The 21,535-nt window shown below is 44.4% G+C and overlaps 1 protein-coding gene across 8 annotated transcripts in view; it reads left to right on the plus strand.

Annotated features, from left to right (window-relative positions):
* ldah (lipid droplet associated hydrolase) overlaps window positions 1-21,535 on the plus strand; it is a 356,347-nt gene that overhangs the window by 276,263 nt on the left and 58,549 nt on the right. For 7 of the 8 annotated variants that reach the window (XM_068023320.1, XM_068023329.1, XM_068023345.1 and 4 more), the window contains one exon: window positions 16,388-16,628. In XM_068023320.1, the coding sequence (XP_067879421.1) occupies window positions 16,388-16,628 (241 nt within the window). The remainder of the gene's footprint in view (window positions 1-16,387; window positions 16,629-21,535) is intronic. The other variant, XM_068023300.1, reaches the window with a different exon arrangement.

The following is a 21,535-nucleotide window of genomic DNA, read 5'->3' on the forward strand; positions in this document are numbered from 1 at the left end:
TTGAACTCCAGCTATTGTTTCAAACCTTTCCCCTTGATTCTTTCTCCTTTTCTGTCTCTATCTGTGTGTGTTTATTGCGTATGCCTGCTAACATGGTCGCTTTGTGTATTGTTAGTAGTTTTAACCAAATTAGAGTTTTAAGGTTAATAAACTTACATCTTGTTTAAATCTAAGAAAACCTGTCTGGTTGATTTCTTTGCCATTACAATTGGAGAGCAGTGAACAAGGATTCACTGAGGAGAAGCTAAAAACACGGCGTTTTAAAAATTAAACCCTATTATGGCCAAACCAGGAAAAGACTGAGAGGGAACCCCTGGACCCTTTTCTCACTTGGTCATAAAAACAGGTAGTGTTTTGTTTAAACTTGTGTTTCAGCCTGTGTTTTGTCGGCCAAGTAAACATAGTGACAGGTTTTCTCGTGAAACACAGGCGTGTTCACTCTCATACTTACACTCAAGAAAATATAGATAGCAGGTAAAGGGTAAGAGGTGCTAAGGGTTCAAGGTGTAAAAGTCTGCTGTTTTCAGGAAAAACTATGGGGATCCTCTTGGGCATATGAACTAAGAACAGGAGTAGGCCACTCGATCCTTCGAGGCTCCTCCACCATTCAATAAGTTCACAGCTGAACTGATAACTCCACATTTCCACCTACCCCCGATAACCTTCCACCCCCTTGCTTATCAAGAATCTATCCACCTCTGCCTTAAAAATATTCAAAGACTCTGCTTCCACCGCCTTTTGAGGATGAGAATTCCAAAGACTCATGACCGTCTGAGAGAAAAAATTTCTCCTCATCTCTGTCTTAAATGGGCGACCCCTTATTTTTAAACAGTGACCCCTAGTTCTAGATTCTCCCACAAGGGGAAACATCCTTTCCACATCCACCCTGTCAAGACCCCTCAGGAGCTTAGATGTTTCAATCTAGTCACCTCTTACTCTTCTAAATTCCAGCAAATACAAGTTTAGCCTGTCCAATCTTTCCTCATAAGACAGCCCGCCCATTTCTGGTATTAGTCGAACAAAGAACAGTACAGCACAGGAACAGGCCATTCGGCCCTCGAAGCCTGCGCCGATCTTGATGCCTGCCTAAACTAAAACCTTCTAGGAAACCTTCTCTGTCCTGCCTCCAATGCATTTACATCCTTCCTTAAATAAGGAGACCAGTACTGTACACAGTACTCCGGATGTGGTCTCACCCAATGCCCTGTATAGCTGAAGCATAACCTCCCTACCTTTGTATTCAATTCCCCTCGTGATAAACGATAATCTATTATCTTTCCTAATTATGTGCTGTACCTGCATACTAACCTTCTGCGATTCATGCATTAGGATACCCAGATCCCTCTGCAGTTCGGAGCTCTGCAATCTCTCTCCATTTAGATAATATGCTTTTTTATTCTTCCTGCCAAAGTGGACAATTTCAGACTTTCCCACATTATACTCCATTTGCCAGGTCTTTGCCCACTCACTTAACCTATCTATATCCCTTTGTAGTCCCCTTATGTCCTCTTCACAAGTTACTTTCCTATCTGTCTTTGTGTCATCAGCAAATTTAGCAACCGTACCTTCGGTCTCTTCATCTAAGTCATTTGTATAAATTGTAAAAAGTTGAGGCTCTAGCACAGATCCCTGTGACACACCACTTGTTACATCTTGCCAACCAGAAAATGACCCATTTATGCCTACTCTCTGATTCCTGTTAGCTAGCCAATCTTCTATCCATGCCAAAATGTTACCCCCTACACTATGAGCTTTTATTTTCTGCCGCAACCTTTGATGTGGCACCTTATCAAATGCCTTCTGGAAATCTAGGTATAATATTTCCACCGGTTCCCCTTTATCCACAGCACGTGTAACTCCCTCAAAGAACTCCAATAAATTGGTTAAACATGATTTCCCTTTCACAAACCCATGTTGACTCTGCCTGGTTACCTTGAATTTTTCTAAATGCCCTGCTTTAACTTCTTTAATAATAGCTTCTAACATTTTCCCTAAGACAGATGTTAAGCTAACTGGCCTGTAGTTTCCTGCTTTCTGTCTCCCTCCCTTTTTGAATAAATTATTGGCTATTTTCCAATCTAACAGAACCTTCCAAAATTTAGGGAATTTTGGAAAATCAAAACTAACGCATCAACTATCTCACTAGCCACTTCTTTTAACACCCTTGGATGAAGTCCATCAGGACCAGGGGACTTGTCAGCCCGCAGCTCCAACAATTTGTTCCCTGTTGATTGTAATTTTCTTGAGTTCCTCCCTCCCTTCCATTTCCTGAGTTACAGCTCATACTGGGATGTTACTTATATCTTCAATAGTGTTTGAAATCAAGACTGATGCAAAATACCTGTTCAATTCATCTGCCATTGCCTTATTATCCATTATTAATTCCCCAGACTCACTTTCTATAGGACCAACGTTCACCTTGTTAACTTTTTAAAATATCTATAGAAACTCTTACTATCTGTCTTTATATTTCTAGCTAGCTTTCTCTCGTACTCGAATTTTACCTTCCTTATCAATCTTTTTGTCATTCTTTGCTGTTTTTATATTCTGTACAATCTTCTGGCCTCCCATCTTTAAGCAATTATAGGCTTTTTCTTTCAGTTTGATACTATCTTTAACTGTTTTAGTTAACTAAAGATGGCGGGTCCCACCCTTGGAATTTTTCTTTCTCGTTGAAATGTATCTATTCTGTGTATTCTAAAATATCCCCTTAAATGTCTGCCACTGCATCTCGATTGACCTATCCCTTAACCTGATTTGCCACTTCACTTTAGCTAGCTCTGCTTTTATACCCTCATAATTGCCCTTATTTAAGTTTAAAATACTAGTCTTGGACCCACTCTTCTCTCCCTCAAACTGAATGTAAAATTCAATCATAAGGGGCGCCTTAACTATGAGGTCATTAATTAATCCTATCTAGTTGCACAATACCAAGTCCAGTATAGCCTGCTGTCTGGTTGGCTGCAGAATATATTGTTCCAAGAAATTATCCCGAAAACATTCTATGTACTCCTCATCTAAGCTACCTCTGCTCATCTGATTTTTCCAGTCTATATATAGGTTAAAATACCCCATAATTATCGCTGTACCTTTCTGACAAGCTGCCATTACTTCTTCCTTTATAGCCCGACCTACTGTGTGGTTAATGTTAGGTGGCCTGAACACTATTCACAAGTGACTTCCTGCCTTTATGATTCCTCACCTCTACCCAAACTACTTCTACATCCTGGTCTCCTGAACTTAGGTCATCCCTTTCTATTGTGCTAATACCATCATTAATTAATAGAGCAATCCCTCCACCTTTCCCTAGCTTCCTGTCCTTCCTAAATGCCATATACCCTTCAATATTTAGGTCTCAGTCTGTGTCATCCTGCAGCCATGTCTCTGTAGTGGCAATCAGATTGTACTTATTTATTTCTATTTGCGTTCTCAATTCATCGGTTTTGTTTTGAATGCTATGTGCATTCAAATACAGAACCTTTAGTTTTGTCCTTTTTATTATTTTTGTAACCTCTAGCCTTATCTGTTGATTTACTCTTTAATTTGTATGCTCTGTCCCTTCCTGTCACAGTCTGTTTATCATTTCCCATATGAATACTTTTCTCTCTTGCCTTGTTTCTACTCCTTGATTTACCATATCTTCCCAAATTTGATCCCTTGCCCCCACTATTCAGTTTACCTTCTCTACTGGAAGGTAAGTTTTAATGTTTCAGGCCTGTTTAATGGTTGCCTTACCCTTGCTGGGTTGCTGAAGTTTCCTGGCAGTTAATCCTTCAGTTCAAAGATGGTGCTGGTATTCCTTAGTTCAATTTTCACTGGTGAAGGAGTTGTTTAAAAGGCACTCTCTTCTCTGCTGCAGTTGGTTGCCAAATTGTCACAGCAGGATTCAACTGTCTTAGCTGGAATTGATCTCTCTCTCTCAGCCTCAAGCTGGAATTCAAGATGGCTTTCAATGTTCTCTCTGTGGCTGGAGCTCCCAAATTGCTGTTCTGATCTGCTGACTGATGACTCCCTTTGTTTTCCAAAAAGGTTACCTTTAAATGTAAATTCATAAAGTGCTAGTTCCGCCCATGTGACTCTAAGCTTTCAGTTCCTGAGGGGCAAGGGGGGGTTGGTTGGGAGTAGGGGGGATTTTATTTCAGTGGGGTGGTTGGGGCATTTTAGGGGGGTCCTCCTGGTGGGGCACAGGTTGCCCGACCAGGAGGGCCCCCCCCCCTCACCCAGCCCGCAAGGAGGTGGTCAGGTTTTACTTGGCGGCCTTCTGTCGGGCCTAAGACACCCACTGGCCGCCACAGGTAAAATACCAGTGGCAGCAGGAGGAAGCCCTTAAGGGGTTCATTGGCCACTTAAGGGCCTTGATTGGCCACTTGGCCGTTTCTCGCCGCTGCTGCCCCACGTAAAATTGCAGCGGGGTTGGGAAGGCATCAGGAACACCACCCCCCGCCTCCCACTCAATTTTACGACCCCCCCCCTCCCCAGCCCGCTCCTGTGGGCGGTGAGGGGGGGGGTCGTAAAATCCCGGTCTTTGTTTTAGCTCACTTTGTGGATAGCTCACATCCATGTGTGATGAGCTGTTTAATTTCAGTGCAGACGGGGTTAATGAGTTTCAGTTCTAGCAGACATGGATGTGTATTTCTGTGCAGGAGGAGGTATGTCTCGTGACTTTGTCCTCCATCTTGTTGAAGGCAAGTGTACCAATTTTTTTAATTCTGTTTTTTTTATATGTCTTCGGTTTATTTTTGTATTTCCATCGTTGCACCTCCCTTTGAGCATTTCATATTATTAAGTTAAATTTAGGTCACAAGGGATTAATTCTGCAGAGCAGCTACATGTCAATGAATGCAAGTTAGGTCTAAACCAGGGTTCTCCAACTTTTCCGGGTGGAGGGCCGCATTCCAATTTTTGCTTGGCCCAAGGGGCTGGTGAGCAAATTTCGAAAGATAAAGGCATTAAAAATTTATCTTACATAAAAACAACAACAAATGTGCATTTTTGTGAAGAAGCTTGAAATGAGAAGACTAATTTATTGATTTACTTTCTTGTCATTATATTGAGAATTGATTGAGTGACATACCTGGCATTATTTTTGTTACATAAGTAGTCAATCTCTGCCCATACACTTGATGTAGCGGTGCAGAGTATTCTGGATAGACGTCCATCTTTCAGGAGAGACCTTGATCTTCCTTCCCCCTCTCCCATGCTCAGTGTGTGTGTGTGTCTCATTCACTCTTCGCCCCGCACCTCCCCTCTAGCTTAGGGGACACAGATTGAAAGTTTTGTGCAAAAGATACAGGGGAAATATGAGGAACACTTTTTTATGCAGCGGGTGGTAATGACCTGGAACTCGCTGCCCACAAGGGTGTTGGAAGCGGAAGAGGAAGCTGGATAGCCACCTGAGAGAAATAGACTTGCAGGGCTAGGGGGATCAAGCCAAGGAGTGGGACCGACTGCATAGCTCTATGGAGAGCCGGCATGGGCTCGATGGACAGAATGGCCTCCTGTGCCATAAGTAAATGACTCTTTGACTCTCTCTGCCCCCCCTCTCTGTCTTCCTCTTCCCCTCTCTCTGTCTCCTACTTCCCCCTCTCTCTGTCTTCTACTTCCCTCTCTCTCTGCCTCCTACTTCCCTCTCTCTCTGTCTCTTTCTTACCACCCTCTTTCTGTATCTCTCCCCCACCCACTCTCTCCATCCCTGTGTCTCCAGTGTTCCCCACTCCCCACTCAGTGTTCCCCACTCTCTTTGCCCCTGAGGGATAGGATCTATTCCCATCTGGAAGAAAATGGGCTTATCAGTGATAGGCAACATGGTTTTGTGCAGGGAAGGTCATGTCTTACCAACTTAATAGAATTCTTTGAGGAAGTGACAAAGTTCATTGATGAGGGAAGGGCTGTAGATGTCATATACATGGACTTCAGTAAGGCGTTTGATAAGGTTCCCCATGGTAGGCTGATGGAGAAAGTGAAGGCGCATGGGGTCCAAGGTGTACTAGCTAGATGGATAAAGAACTGGCTGGGCAACAGGAGACAGAGAGTAGCAGTGGAAGGGAGTTTCTCAAAATGGAGACGTGTGACCAGTGGTGTTCCACAGGGATCCGTGCTGGGACCACTGTTGTTTGTGATATACATAAATGATTTGGAGGAAAGTATAGGTGGTCTGATTAGCAAGTTTGCAGACGACACTAAGATTGGTGGAGTAGCAGATACTGAAGGGGACTGTCAGAGAATACAGCAGAATATAGATAGACTGGAGAGTTGGGCAGAGAAATGGCAGATGGAGTTCAATCAGGGCAAATGCGAGGTGATGCATTTTGGAAGATCCAATTCAAGAGTGAACTATACAGTAAATGGAAAAGTCCTGGGGAAAATTGATGTACAGAGAGATTTGGGTGTTCAGGTCCATTGTTCCCTGAAGGTGGCAACGCAGGTCAATAGAGTGGTCAAGAAGGCATACGGCATGCTTTCCTTCATCGGACGGGGTATTGAGTACAAGAATTGGCAGGTCATGTTACAGTTGTATAGGACTTTGGTTCGGCCACATTTGGAATACTGCGTGCAGTTCTGGTCGCCACATTACCAAAAGGATGCGGATGCTTTGGAGAGGGTGCAGAGGAGGTTCACCAGGATGTTGCCTGGTATGGAGGGCGCTAGCTATGAAGAGAGGTTGAGTAGATTAGGATTATTTTCATTAGAAAGACGGAGGTTGAGGGGGGACCTGATTGAGGTGTACAAAATCATGAGAGGTATAGACAGGGTGGATAGCAAGAAGCTTTTTCCCAGAGTGGGGGATTCAATTACAAGGGGACACGAGTTCAAAGTGAAAGGGGAAAAGTTTAGGGGGGAATATGCGTGGAAAGTTCTTTACGCAGAGGGTGGTGGGTGCATGGAACGCATTACCAGTGGAGGTGGTAGACGTGGGCACGATAGCGTCTTTTAAGATGTATCTAGACAGATACATGAATGGGCAGGAAGTAAAGAGATACAGACCCTTAGAAAATAGGCGACAGGTTTAGATAGAGGATTTGGATCGGCGTAGGCTTGGAGGGCCGAAGGGCCTGTTCCTGTGCTGTAATTTTCTTTGTTCTTTGTCTTTGTTCTTGTCTCTCTATTGCCCCCCCCCCCCGTCTGTCTCTCTGCCCCTCTCTCTCTGCCCCCTCTCTCTGCCTCTCTGCCCCCTCTCTCTCTGCCCCTCTGCCCCCTGCCTCTCTGCCCCCTCTCTCTCAGCCACTCCTCTCTTTCTCTCTGCCCCCTCTGTTCCCCCTCCCCTCTCTGTTTCCCCCCTCTCCCCCACTCTCTGTTTTCCCTCTCTCCCTCTCCCTGTTCCCCCTCCGTCTCCCTCTGGCTCTTCCCTTCTCTCTCTCTCTCTCTCTCAGTTGCAGAGAGTGGAATGCTCAGCAGATGTTTGGTCAGTTCCTTTTACAAACATCGCGCTGTCAGTTTCAAGCTGACAACCCAGTGGGCTTTTTTTAAAAAAAAGTGAGAACCCGCCTGAAAACCCCGAATATGTTGGAAAATGTCTGTTCCCAATGTCAGCTTGAAACTGACCGCATGATGTTTTTAAAAAGGCCGCTCTGAAAGAAGGCGACAATGGGAAATTTCTCATCTCCAGTCACTGCAAGGATGAGGAATGGCCCTCGGAACAGTTTACACCTGCGGCCCAGATCCTGGCCCAGAGGCTGTATGTTGGATAACCCTGGTCTGGACCAACTGGTTGGTGAAGTGGTGCTGCCCAGATTCCACTTCAACTTAAAATAATGTGAGTCTTTCAGATATTCCTGTAAATACCACGCTCATTGTGTTAAGATGCCTTCATTCAGTCCCGCCGGTAGAGCTAGTTGCAGGAAAGCCACACTCTTGAGGGATAGTAGCTGTTTTAATTAGCAGCCCTACTTGCCAATCCCTGGACACAGGGAGCTGGGAGAGCATCAGTGGTCAAGTACTTAGTTTCCTGTCCAGCAAGGAAACAAGAGAGGTTAAAAAAAAAACACAAATAAAAGCAAAATACTGCAGATGCTGGAAATCTGAAATAAAAACAGAGTGCTGGTAATAATCAGCAGGTCAGGCAGTATCTGTGGAGAGAGAAACAGAGTTCAGTTCTGATGAAAGGTTACACACCTTGAAACGTCAACTCTGCTGAGCATTTCCCGCACTTCGTTTTTATTTTGAAAAAACACTGATTCAGTTTGAAAGTTCTGACAAGGGACATAGACACAGAGAGTGAGAGTGCCTGAAGGTAGTGCTGACCAGTTTCAGAGGGATTGCAGGCCAAAAATGTTAAATTGTACCCAATAACAGAGACAATGAGCTGGATTTTAGTTCCAGGGTCCCGATCTTGATGCCGGGCTGAATTCCAGGTCGGAAACCACGAACTACTGGCGGTGGGACTCTGGAAGTGATTTTTGAGGAGGTGGTCAATTAAGTGGCTGCCTCCAGGAGCCCCACACAATTAAAGATGGCAGGCAGGTTCCCAAAACTGCAGGGCCAATAGGAGGACCTTCAGCACTGAAAGAGTGGCAGCCTCCTCGCCAGAGGTGGAAGCTGCCGATATAGATAGGTGAAAAAGAGGCCTCAGCAGGGGCCCCGCATAGCGACTGGAAAATTCCAGTCAGGATTGGCAGAGTGACCTTAATAGGCCCTTAAGGATGCCTAATAGTCTACCCACCTCTTGCGGGTGGCTAGTCTTTTGCCCCCGAACTGGCATGTTCAAAAATGACCCAGAGGCGGGAACATGGCGGCATACCAACTGGTGGCAGGAAATTGCGGACCCGTTCACTTCCATTGCCATTTGAAAATTCAGCCCAATGTGTCATATTTTTGGTATTCTCTATTCCAAGCAGCATTATGAAATAAACCCTAATTCATTGTAATCATTATTGTTGCTGCTCCACTTATTTTTTGTAAAGTAAATCCGATTGTGAATGTATATTTGTCTCCTTCTCATCAAACCATTAATAAATTCACCTTTTGGAAGATTTGAGAAGCACACGTAGAGTATCCAGTTCATTTATAATCTCCCCCTCCAGGTCAAGCTGGTATATGACTAGATATTGGACAATAAAGGTAAACAGCTAATCATAAGGGTCATAGGATTCACTTATGAGGGAAACCGGTGACATGATCTTCAGAGAATAGCTGTTACTGAAATTCTAACACAATTTTTGTTTGTTTGAACGTATATATGCAGTCATCTTCTGAGTAAAATTTAGCTAATATATATTTATACACTGGTTTGTCTTCTAATCTAGAACTTAAGTCACTACCTTATGCTTAAAGAATTTATTTAAAATGCAACTACTACTCTGAATTTTGTGGTTGTTAAATTACTTACATTCACGTAAATCTATTTAATTACTCTTCACTGCATTTACACTCATTTTGGACCCAGGAAGATTGTTTCTTGAAGCTTTTTTGGGTGAATTGCTGATAATTTAGAAAAATATCCCCAAACTGTCTGTGCAAATTATAGCTATCAGCACCTCTTACTTCTTTGCCATCTTGGCCTTCCTTCAGTCTGCTGAACATCAACCACCTTCTCATTAGACATCCTTTAGAGATGAAACAGCCATGGAAATGACTGCCTGCCCGCCACAGAGACTTGCACCCTTATGGGAGGGTTTTTGTCTGTCAGCGATGAACCATTTTCTAACGAATTGGTGTTCTAACTAACAAGCCTCAACTGCATGTCGAATATTCTGTTGCCTCCAGGAGATCAAGGGCTGAATTCTCGTCATGGAGGCAGGAAACAGGAGCTGGGTTTGCTTTCGGTTCAGAAACCTGCCTGCAGTGCAAAACTGATTAAAGTTAAGATTTTCGCAAGCCTTTACTTGGTATGGAGTTGGATTTCCTGTTCACATAGATCCAGTGGGGGTGGGAACGAGGGCGGTCAGATGAAGTGTGAGACTCATTTTAGACACCCCATGGCAGCCATCACTGAGGCTGCTGGTCATCCTGAGGGAGAGATCTGCATTTTATGCCATAGCCTTCCACAGCACCTGAAGGAAGCAAGATGTCACAGGGGAGCTGGAGGCCTGGCACCCGGGACAGGCAGCTCCTCACTTCATCAATGCCGACCTGAATCTAATGCTGGAGGCCATGAGGGAGATGAAGGAGGACCTCTTCCTGGAGGGTGGCATGAGGAAGCCACTTCATCGTCCAGCAGGAGCATATCTCTGTTCAGCGTCATCTCCCTCTGCTTCATCTTCCACCTCCTGTTTCTGCTCCTCCCTCGATCAGCTACCTTCTTCCAGGGTCTCATTGTTCTTAAGGTTCACACCTCTCTGGAGGGCCATGTTATGGAGAGTGCAGGAGACCATCACAATGACCAAGATCCATGCAGGAGGGTACCACCCACATATCCAGGCATTGGAATTGCATCTTCAGATGCCTGATGGCCTGCTTAATGGTTGTCCCACTGATCAGGTGGCATTGGTCGTATTGCCTCTGTGCTGCTGTCTGACGCTTCCATAGAGGGGTCAGTAGCCCTCAATATCAAGGGATATCCCTTGTCCTGTAGGATCCATACACACACTTTAGGTGTTGGAGTGAAGATCTGAGGCAGCCTGGACTGGCGGAAGATGAAGGAATCATGGTAGCTTCCAGGGAAGCGAGCGACACATGGAGGAAGTTCTTGTTGTGGTCGCAGACCAGTTTGACATTGAGGGAGTGCCAGGGAAGCCCTTCCTGTTGATGGATCTCACTGGCCGGTCACCTTGATGGCTACATGCATGCAATTGATGATGTCCTTCCCCTTGGAGGAATCCAGGAATCATGGTGAAACCCAATGCCCTCTGTCCCTGCGAGGCCTCATCTGTCATTAATTGAGTATGCTGTCCAGCTCTGGCAAAAAGGGCATCAGTGACCAGCGAGATGCTATGGTGTGCTGCCGTTTTTGTGATGCCACTAATATCCGCAGCTGATCCTTGAAAGGGGCCAGAAGTGAAGAAGTCAAAGCCACAATGACGTTGACATTTACTGGCAAGGCATGGCGACAAGTGCTGCGAGTTGTGAGGTCTTCAGTGATGAGGGCACAGATGTCAGTGACCATCTGCCTAGAGAGTCACAGTCTCTTGTGGCATCTCCAGGTAGCTCCATCTTTGGCGGTCGATCCTATGTTGAGGATTTGGCCTCCATTGCCTTCCTGCCCTTGTTTCCTCTCCTGTGCCAATGGTTCTGCCCTTTTTGTGTAGGGCGTTGCCCCTTATTGCCACTGGGCCCAAAATCTGACAGTCGTGCCCGCATTGCCAGCTGGAGCCTTCCTTCTGGGCAGGTGGCTGCCAGTTGCCATTGGCAGCTGCCCCTGCTCTTCTGCCCCACCACCCCCCCTGATGCCAGGGAGTTCTGACCCCATTCAAAGCCCCAGCATTGAGTGCTCACTTTCCCTGCCACTAGCCCTTACCAAGTGCCAAGTCCCCCTTTGCTGACCCTCTTATGGGGCTGGGTGATGCCCCAAGGCAACCAGGACTGGCTCCCCACTCTATACCGCCTCCCTTCAGCTGATCTGTTTCTGAAGGTGTAGATAACCCATGAGGTCCTTTCAAAATTTAAACTTCAAATCTTGACAAGCTCTTAACAAACTTTTAAACAAACTTATTTGGCCTCCCGTCGCCCTGATGATTATTCCTGATGCCAGGAATGGCATCTTGAAATTGAAACGCTGCCCAGCGCCATTATTTTGACCACCCCACTTTGTTCCCACTTTTGGCGGGCCTTGGAAATTTAGCCCCAAGTGTTTCTGTTCTGCCAAGCACATTATTATTCCAAAAGTCTGACTGCTTCATTGAAGTGAATAGCTTCCTCAGCCTTATATTTAAACACTTAATTTACTTCATTTATTTTGCACATGCTCTCTATCATATATATATATATCCACATACATATATACTTCTTTTGGGCCTCCTTATCTCGAGAGACAATGGATATGTGCCTGGAGGTGGTCAGTGGTTTGTGAAGCAGCGCCTGGAGTGGCTATAAAGGCCAATTCTGGAGTGACAGGCTCTTCCACAAGTGCTGCAGAGAAATTTGTTTGTCGGGGCTGTTGCACAGTTGGCTCTCCCCTTGCGCCTCTGTCTTTTTTCCTGCCAACTACTAAGTCTCTTCGACTCGCCACACTTTAGCCCCGTCTTTATGGCTGCCCGCCAGCTCTGGCGAACGCTGGCAACTGACTCCCACGACTTGTGATCAATGTCACACGATTTCATGTCGCGTTTGCAGACGTCTTTATAGCGGAGACATGGACGGCCGGTGGGTCTGATACCAGTGGCGAGCTCGCTGTACAATGTGTCTTTGGGGATCCTGCCATCTTCCATGCGGCTCACATGGCCAAGCCATCTCAAGCGCCGCTGACTCAGTAGTGTGTATAAGCTGGGGGTGTTGGCTGCTTCAAGGATTTCTGTGTTGGAGATATAGTCCTGCCACCTGATGCCAAGTATTCTCCGAAGGCAGCGAAGATGGAATGAATTGAGACGTCGCTCTTGGCTGGCATACGTTGTCCAGGCCTCGCTGCCATAGAGCAAGGTACTGAGGGCACAGGCCTGATACACTCGGACTTTTGTGTTCCGTGTCAGTGCGCCATTTTCCCACACTCTCTTGGCCAGTCTGGACATAGCAGAGGAAGCCTTACCCATGCGCTTGTTGATTTCTGCATCTAGAGACAGGTTACTGGTGATCGTTGAGCCTAGGTAGGTGAACTCTTGAACCACTTCCAGAGCGTGGTCGCCAATATTGATGGATGGAGCATTTCTGACGTCCTGCCCCATGATGTTCGTTTTCTTGAGGCTGATGGTTAGGCCAAATTCATTGCAGGCAGACGCAAACCTGTCGATGAGACTCTGCAGGCACTCTTCAGTGTGAGATGTTAAAGCAGCATCGTCAGCAAAGAGGAGTTCTCTGATGAGGACTTTCCGTACTTTGGACTTCGCTCTTAGACGGGCAAGGTTGAACAACCTGCCCCCTGATCTTGTGTGGAGGAAAATTCCTTCTTCAGAGGATTTGAACGCATGTGAAAGCAGCAGGGAGAAGAAAATCCCAAAATATGTGGGTGCGAGAACACAGCCCTGTTTCACACCACTCAGGATAGGAAAGGGCTCTGATGAGGAGCCACCATGTTGAATTGTGCCTTTCATATTGTCATGGAATGAGGTGATGATACTTAGTAGCTTTGGTGGACATCCGATCTTTTCTAGTAGTCTGAAGAGACCACGTCTGCTGACGAGGTCAAAGGCTTTGGTGAGATCAATGAAAGCAATGTAGAGGGGCATCTGTTGTTCACGGCATTTCTCCTGTATCTGACGAAGGGAGAACAGCATGTCAATGGTCGATCGCTCTGCACGAAAGCCACACTGTGCCTCAGGGTAGACGCGCTCGGCCAGCTTCTGGAGCCTGTTCAGGGACGAGGGAGCAGTACCCCAGGACATGCGCGATGCCAACATCACATATACTTAATGTATAAAATACAACAGCAAGAAAGATCTAATTACGTTAGTAAAACCAATTGTGTGTATTTCATCTCAAATACTTGTGTTTAGCAACTGTTTTTAAAGATTCTACATTAAGTAATTTGATAGACTTGTAAGAACTGGGAAATGTAGTAAAATATGATGTCTGAAAATAGTCATTTTTACTTCAACCAAACTCACATTAAAGCCAGGGAAAGGAGCAAAACATCAGAAACTCCTGTGTGCTTTGTCATCTAACTAGGGCACTCTTGATGCAGAGTGGTGTTGAGTAAGTGATTCTTGATAAGCAAGGGGGTGAAAGGTTATCGGGGGAAGGTGGAAATGTGGAGTAATCAGTTCAGCCATGAACTTATTGAATAGCGGAGCAGGCTCGAAGGACCGAGTGGCCTACTCCTGCTCCGTATGTTCGTCTGTAACTTTTAATTCTCTGCTCTGTTAAGCTTCTGGAAATCATACCTGTTTAAGCTAAATCCCACAAACACAAACTCACGAACTTTGCAATTTAAAGAGTTGGTGGCCAATGGTCAGTGACCCTACCGGACATAATTGGGGCAGTAGTGGCTGAGAAATGTTTTCAGGTCACTTAACACTGGTGTTCCAGCTACTGCCATCTTGGTTGGAATCCTAAGATGGGCGGCTGGAAGATCTACCGGTTTTAGGTGGGTGATCACTTGTGATGTGCAAATAATGATCCCAATTGCAACTTTGAGATACAAATAGACAGAGCACACCTATCTAACCTGAAGTTGAGCAGCCTGACTGGCTGTTTCAAAAGTGGCATCCGAGTGCCACTTTTAGGAGGGTGGGTTGGGGTTAGGGGGCTGACTGACTGCTGAAGGCTGGGTGGTGGAGGATGACTGACAGATTGGGGGATGGGGGAAGCTTACAGTAATATGGCAAGTATGAGAGAGTACATGCTAAGATGGGGCCTGACATTTGGGAATGATTCACAAAGGGTCCTACTCATTGTGGCTCAGTTGGTCGCACTCTTACCTCTGAGTCAGGAGGTTCTGTATTCAAGTCCCACTCTAGGATTTGAGCACAAAAATCAAGGCTGACACTCCAGTGCAGTACTGAGGGAGGTGTCGTTTGAGACGTTAAAGTGAAGTCCTATCTGACCTCTGAGGTGGACATAAAATATCCCATGGCGCTATTTTGAAGAAGAGCAGGGGAGTTATCCCTGGTGTCCTGGCCAATATTTATCCCTCATCAACATCTCAAAAAAAGAAACTGATTATCTCATCATTATTGCATAGCTGTTTGTGGGAGCTTACTATGTGCAAATTGGCTGCCACATTTCCTACATTACAACAGTGACTACATTTCAAAAGTACTTCATTGGCTACAAAGTGCTTTGAGATGTCCAATGGTCACTAAAGGTGCTATATGAATGCAAGTCTTTTTTCAATTGCTCTCATAGTCGCTCTTGTCTTGTTCTTTCATACAAACAGCCTCTCATTCTTACTCGCTCCCCTCCTATTTTCTTTCTTCCCTTGTATATCTCCTCTCCTTCCCTTCTCTGTCTGCCTACTTCTTTACCTATGTTTGCCCCCTATTTTTTCTCCTTTTTTAGTTTTCCCTACCTCCTTCATATTTGCTCTTTCCCTCATGTCTTTCTCTTCTCTTTATTTCCTCGTTTTCAGTTTTCTATGTTTCACTTTCCACTTTTTCTATTTCTTTATCCTTTCAGGTTGATGGAGAAGGTTTAGCCAGCAAGGCTGGTATTGGAGAGCGGGAGGGGATCTGGTCCAGACTGCAGGTCGGCACTGGGGAGCAGTGGAGGAATGCAGCCAGGGTCACGGGTGTATATTGGGGAAAATGAAGGTAGCAAAAGGCACTTGAACAGCACGGGCCCGAGGAGCGGTCAGTCCAGCACAGCTGCCTAGTACATAAAGAGGCTCAACAGCAGCTTCTTAATTTGAAAGGGTTGCAAAATAACTTTAAGCAACATATCGAAAAGAAGTGAAAATGTAAGATAGTCAAGAGAAGGTTCTGGGGGAAGCTGCCACAGGCAAAAGCCCCGTTTCAGTAAGCATTATGCAGGCGGTGTATAACATCAAAATGGCATCTGCCTTGGAAATGCAAATCAGGAGCTTGGAGGACTCAAAGGTAAGTTGTTATGGACAGATATAATTTAAACGTGAGGGCATTGGTGGCAGCCAGGCACTAGGAAAATAGTGTGCTGCAACAGTAAGTGTTATTTCCTGGAAGTACAGGAAGGTGGTGCTACAAAAAAGATTTTCAGTTTATTATTGACAAAAAGGGGAATATTAGAGCTATTAGCCATCACTTACTCTGGCCAACAATTTTACAGCCATGCAGAGTTTCACCCCTTTTCCTCTCCCCTTCCCAAGAAAGAAGCATGACAAACATATTCCAAAACTTAATGAATACTGTATGCCACAAAGTGTTGCTTATTTGAAGTGTGTGTGTCATGGTAACCTTTCCCTCCTTCCCACTGAACAAAAACTGAAAGGGCAAAGTTACAAGTTTCACCTAACATTGTTAATTGAATAATGGAAGTGCATGATTATTGTAGCAAAGCTTATCTGTTGATTTGCATCAATTAAACAAATACTTCTCTGGTGTTTGCTTTAAATCTAAGGTACAGATGGTTGCAATATTGTTAAAGGTTATATGGAAGGCATAAAAAGAATTATCCTGTGCACTGTCTCCTGTGGCAGTACAATACTCTAAATTAGTAAGTTATGAACCATTTTTCTTTGGAATTTGACATCAGCTTTCAGTGTTACCAGGCTACTAGTTTGGCCAGTTCAGGCATTTCAGGCAGCCTGCAATTATCTGCAAAGGTTATTAATGTACCTGACAAACTTCACTTCACTTCAAAAGAAGGGGGAAACAAGGGCACTATTTCCAGAATTTGATACAGTGCCAGAGGCTTTACTTATTTGAATTTTCTCTCACTGGTTCCACAGGTTCTGAAAGCGGTATTACTTTTTCCAACAATTGAACGCATGGCCGAGTCACCACAAGGCAAGCTTATGACACCAGTACTTTGCAAACTTCGCTTCCTGATGTATATTCCAATCTACTTCCTTTCTTTTCTGCCAGAAAGCGTCAAGGCCTCGTTGGTGAGGTGGGCGCTGCAGGGCCTACAATCCCTGGATGAAGCTACTGTCACAGCCTCTCTTAATCTCTTCAATGTGGATTGTGCAGGTGAGCCTACACGCACCCCCCCCCCCCCCCCCAACACCCCTTTTTATCTTTAATATACAACTTCCTTAGTTTTAGTAATGTATTATATTTTAAGAAAACAACTGCATGATCCTCTGCTCTTAAAGGCATTTTTTTCTGTCTGTGATGCATACACCATTTATCCATAGATTACAACATAAAATACAGATTTTTAAAGCAGACAAAGGTAATTAATTGCACGTATTCAGTTTTGCCGTGCATGCAAAATGACAACATTTTTATGTATTTCATAACTGCTTATAAGCATAAATGGTTATATTTTTTGGATAACCCGTCAAGGCACTGCAGCAATCATTAATTAACAACTGTTGTAAAGTCCTTTCCTGTCTTGACAAGCCAAAGGCATCCTTTGAATGGACTGACCAACTTCAGATTTTTTTTTAAATGCTAAATTGCCATGGCTCTGAGTGTAAAACAACACAGCTCGAGTCAATAAACACTTCAATATTACCAAGTGATGACTGAGTGTATTGTAATGCTGAAAAAGCCCATGTGAACTTCTGGTCTTTTTTAGACTAAACCATAAAATGTGTAATAAAGCAAATTACGTGGCTTTATATGTATCATAGTTGCCAGTCTGGTTTGGACTGGAAAGAAACTGTATGACGGGTTCATGGTGGATGGCCACGTTTTCACCCATAATTACTGTCCAAAGCAGTCTCTTGAAAATCTGCAGTATGTAGCAAAATAATGCTTTGACTACCTGAGACACCCCATATTAATTTGTGGTAGAAATGTTCATCCTGTTATCTGATACACATGCTCTGTATCATGACAAAAATCTGATCCTGGACCCAATTATTTCTCTTAGGAAAGGGGTCATCTGTAACGAATCACCATATAATTAAAGTAAAACTGATGTATGCTTATACTCTAGGGCATAAAGCCTGACAATGCAAGGGAATTGATTAACATTAGAAGAGATACGGCTATAAAACCAAGCTGCTTATTCCACAAAGAAACGTACAGGACTGGAAGAGACCATTGTGCTCGATCTTGCCTGTCCCAGATACCATGTGTATCAGATGGACAGTGTTGTACAGTCAGGCTCAGTAACTCCTAACTAGTTTAACAGTTGTTATCACTAAATTAACAGAACTGTTTCACCAAAAAAGCAACAAAATACAGAAAAGAAAATAATAAAACTAATGGTTCCTTGTAACCTATTTTTAAAAGGGGTGCTACTGGTAACATGTATTCATTCAGGCCACAGCTAGCTTCTCCAATGACTTTGTACGTAAATGTAGCATGTGAGCATACGCTTTCGCCACTCACCACACCACCCCCCTTCCCCCCGCCGCCTTGCTTGGAGCACACCTCCAGCAGGGCAGGACTTCACCCGCTCCAGAGATTCCCCACTGACCTCGCCATGTTTCTGGCCCCAGGGTCAATTGCACACAGCGGAGGAAATTTTATGGAGGCGATGGAGGTCTTGGCTGCATTGCATCCTTTGGGGAAGGCCCGCTATATTAGGAAGCACTCAAGCACTTGAGAGGCCACCAGCGGGCCTTTCCCGGGATCAGGACCCCAGGGACAGGGAGTTCTGCCCACCATGAGCTGCCAACCAATTAAAGGCTGGCAACTCTTTTGTTCGACTGCACCACTGGTGGCCCAGGATTGTGGAGCGACCCAGGCCAGAGGTAAGTGATGGCAGAAGGGGTTTCACGGGGAGGGAGTGCAGGGGAGGTTGGCAGCAAGGGCAGGGAGTTGACTCACAGCAGGCATCCCCCTTCCCGATGCCAGGTCCCTCGGATCAGGCACTGAGTCCCTATGAACAAGGGACTCCCCACCCCCCAGGAGACCACAAGCAACCCCGCATGGCGACGGAACCACCTGCTGCTTAGTTAATACCAGCAGCAGTGGGAAGAGGCCCTTAATTGGGCAATAATTGCCCCTTAAGGGCCTCAATTGGTGGTTGGTCAGGAATGCCGTCCACGGGCCTTCCCGCCACAGACTTAATCAGGGTGTAGACAGGAAGGTGGTAGGGTCCCCACCCCCCACCATCCCGCCTGACTAAATGCCCTCCCTGCCTCCAAACTTGCCACAGGGGGGGTGCATAAAATACCGCCCAGCATGTGACCTTCCTGGTCTCCACTCTGGACAGTATGAGGGTGATGATTTACCTAGGTCCTCCTTTGATTTTATGCCTCAACACCCCCATGGCTGATATCTGAATACTGGATACTAGGGACCAACAGGCAGCCTTTTTGTCTGGCATTCAAAGGGTAGGAATGGCGGGAAAGAGAGGGATGGGATACAGGCAACAGAGTTTTGGATGAGCTGATGGAGCTTGGTGATGGCTAGGAGAGTATTGGAGTAATCAAGTCGAGAAGTGACAAATGCATGAATGAGGGTTTAAGCAGCAGATGGGCTGAGGATTTGTCGAGATTTCGAACAAACATATCTGAAACTCCAATTCTACTTCACCAGTGTAATATTTTCTGTTTCCAACACCAGTCATCCTGGAACTTGCCTCAATGAGATTGCCAATTGGTACTGTATGTGGGGCAATTTCGTCTGGGCTGCTTTTAAGCCCAGATTTCAGAGCTGGAAGGCAGTGAAGGCAGCTGTAAAAGTAACCTTAAAAAGGTATAAATATGTTTGTATATTTGTAATCGATATTGTAAATTAAAGCTAAAATAACATATACTGTATGAAATAGCATATTTCTACTCAATATTGTCTAATTAAACTGAAAATGTTTTTTTGTTGATCATTTTCATGTAGAAATGATTCCTCAGTTAGCTAAGCAATTCACCTCCCCTGCTCTTGTTATTCCAATACAATTTTCACTGCAAAAAAAACTACAGATCCTAATTTCAAAATGAGGATGACTATTTAATCATATTGTCAAATGATGTAATCAATGCGTGGTTGAAGAATAGCTTTGGTACACTGAAGTTGTCTTATCATTGAGGTTTTTAGCCTTTTCTATTTCAGGCAGTGTGCTCAATGGGGTGCTCCATTAAGTTAATATGTTAACTTGCTGGCTGAACATGCTTAAAAAGATAAAATTACTATCACCACTTCAACTGCTTAGCCACTTTTGCTCAACCTGCACAAAAAGCTCCTCCTGGCTCAAGAGGACTTACTTTTTCCTGTATTGTACATCGTTTACAACCTCTTAACTCTTTATCTGCCTAAATAAAGGTGTTAATATCCATGGGAATAGAATAATTAAGAAGTATTAAAAGCTCCCGAAATGACTCAGTCAATTAAATCAGTGAATAACTGACCCCTGCAGAGCAGGCAGGTTTTATGTTGGATACCCTAAGTTAAGGAGGTTTATATTACTAGAGTGGGGCCCTAATGCAAGCGACAGCACTTCCAGATGTAAATGATCTGACCTCCACAATTCAACCTGAGTGGAAACCTACTTTTTCATTCACTCAATTTACCATTGCTACAGCATCTTTTTCTTCTGGACTTGTAAATATGCTGAGCAGGTTCAGTGCATGGATGCATCGTGTCACGATTCAAAATAGCATCTTGACAAAAATCTACTGATGTACAGGATCTGCTCAAAATTATAGTGCCTGACAAGTTCACTAGCTGCACTTGCACCATAATACTATGTTCCCAAGTCTCCTTTTTGATCCAGCTTAGGTACATTTATAAGGCAGCAGAGTATAAGAATTGGGAGAGCAGCACTTAGGGAAGTTCTTCTTCCAAGACAGGAATCCAAGGACGTTAAGTATAAAAGTGCCTATAACCACTATGGGGCATTAGAGTGGCACTACATTTAGCTGGCCCTATTGCTCAGGGTTGGGGATCGAGGAGTTAGCTCTTGCTTGCTACCTAACAATGCCTACTAGAGGTGCATGTGTGTGGCTGCCTGGTGAGGTCAGGCTAGGGCTCAGCTCTGACACAGTCAAATACCATTGCAAAACTCATTGCCCACACTTGCACATGAAGCATGGCCAGTTGGGTAATCAGTACCCAAGAGAAGAATCAAAACCATTAGAAAAGTAAGCAGTGAGAAATTGATCTAAATAAGATGGAAGGGCATAAAATATTAAATCATTAAAGTATCACTCATACTAGTGCATTTGTGGCACCAATGTGTTGCACCATGATAAGTTTGATTTATCATATCTTCTTTCAACTGCATTGTTGTGGAGTATCAAGAATAAACCAGATGTTTCCTCATAGAGAGGAAGCATAGGGAAACACATCCTTAGATTCCTCTTAGACGCGTCATAGAGCTGGCTTGAGCATTACTGAGCCTGCTTTCTTGGCCTCAGGTAAATAGTTGAGCTAGGTAAACCAGGGAAACTAAAAAAAAAAAAGCAATCATATTTTCACAATTGCTTTTATTAATTAAGGCATTGAATTATATTGCAGTTTCCAGCTAGAAGACTGGTGAGCATCAGCAACTATTTTTTTTCATGATTTGCTTAGTAATATGCTATAGGATGTTTTTTGTCATACATTGGTGCCTGAGCACCACATGATGATAGATAGAGTGCAGGTGAAATTAATTATTTTTGGGTTGGATTCAGTAGTGGTGCTTTATTACGAGAATAGGCACTTTTTAATTTGCCAAAACGTTCCGATGTGTCATATGATCTGCTTAGTTTTAAAAAGTCAGCACAAATAGCGACAACTGATCCACTCCAGTGTAAGTTTCAGTCACAATACCCCCCGATTGCATCACAGCAACACAGCTAATAAAGAATATTCAAGCAACATAGTGAGCTCCAAAATGTGACACTCATCACCTATCTGCTGAAATCACCAGTTGCCATATGACAATATCATAGACTGTAATCCTGTATCACAGTGCATGCAGCAGTTTCCTGTGCAGATAAACCTGTTTACAAAGCACAAGATTTTATCAGAATTTCAATATTTGATAGAAATTACCT

This window comes from Heterodontus francisci, chromosome 3, assembly GCF_036365525.1.
Source record: "Heterodontus francisci isolate sHetFra1 chromosome 3, sHetFra1.hap1, whole genome shotgun sequence".
Classification (NCBI taxonomy): Eukaryota; Metazoa; Chordata; class Chondrichthyes; order Heterodontiformes; family Heterodontidae; genus Heterodontus; species Heterodontus francisci.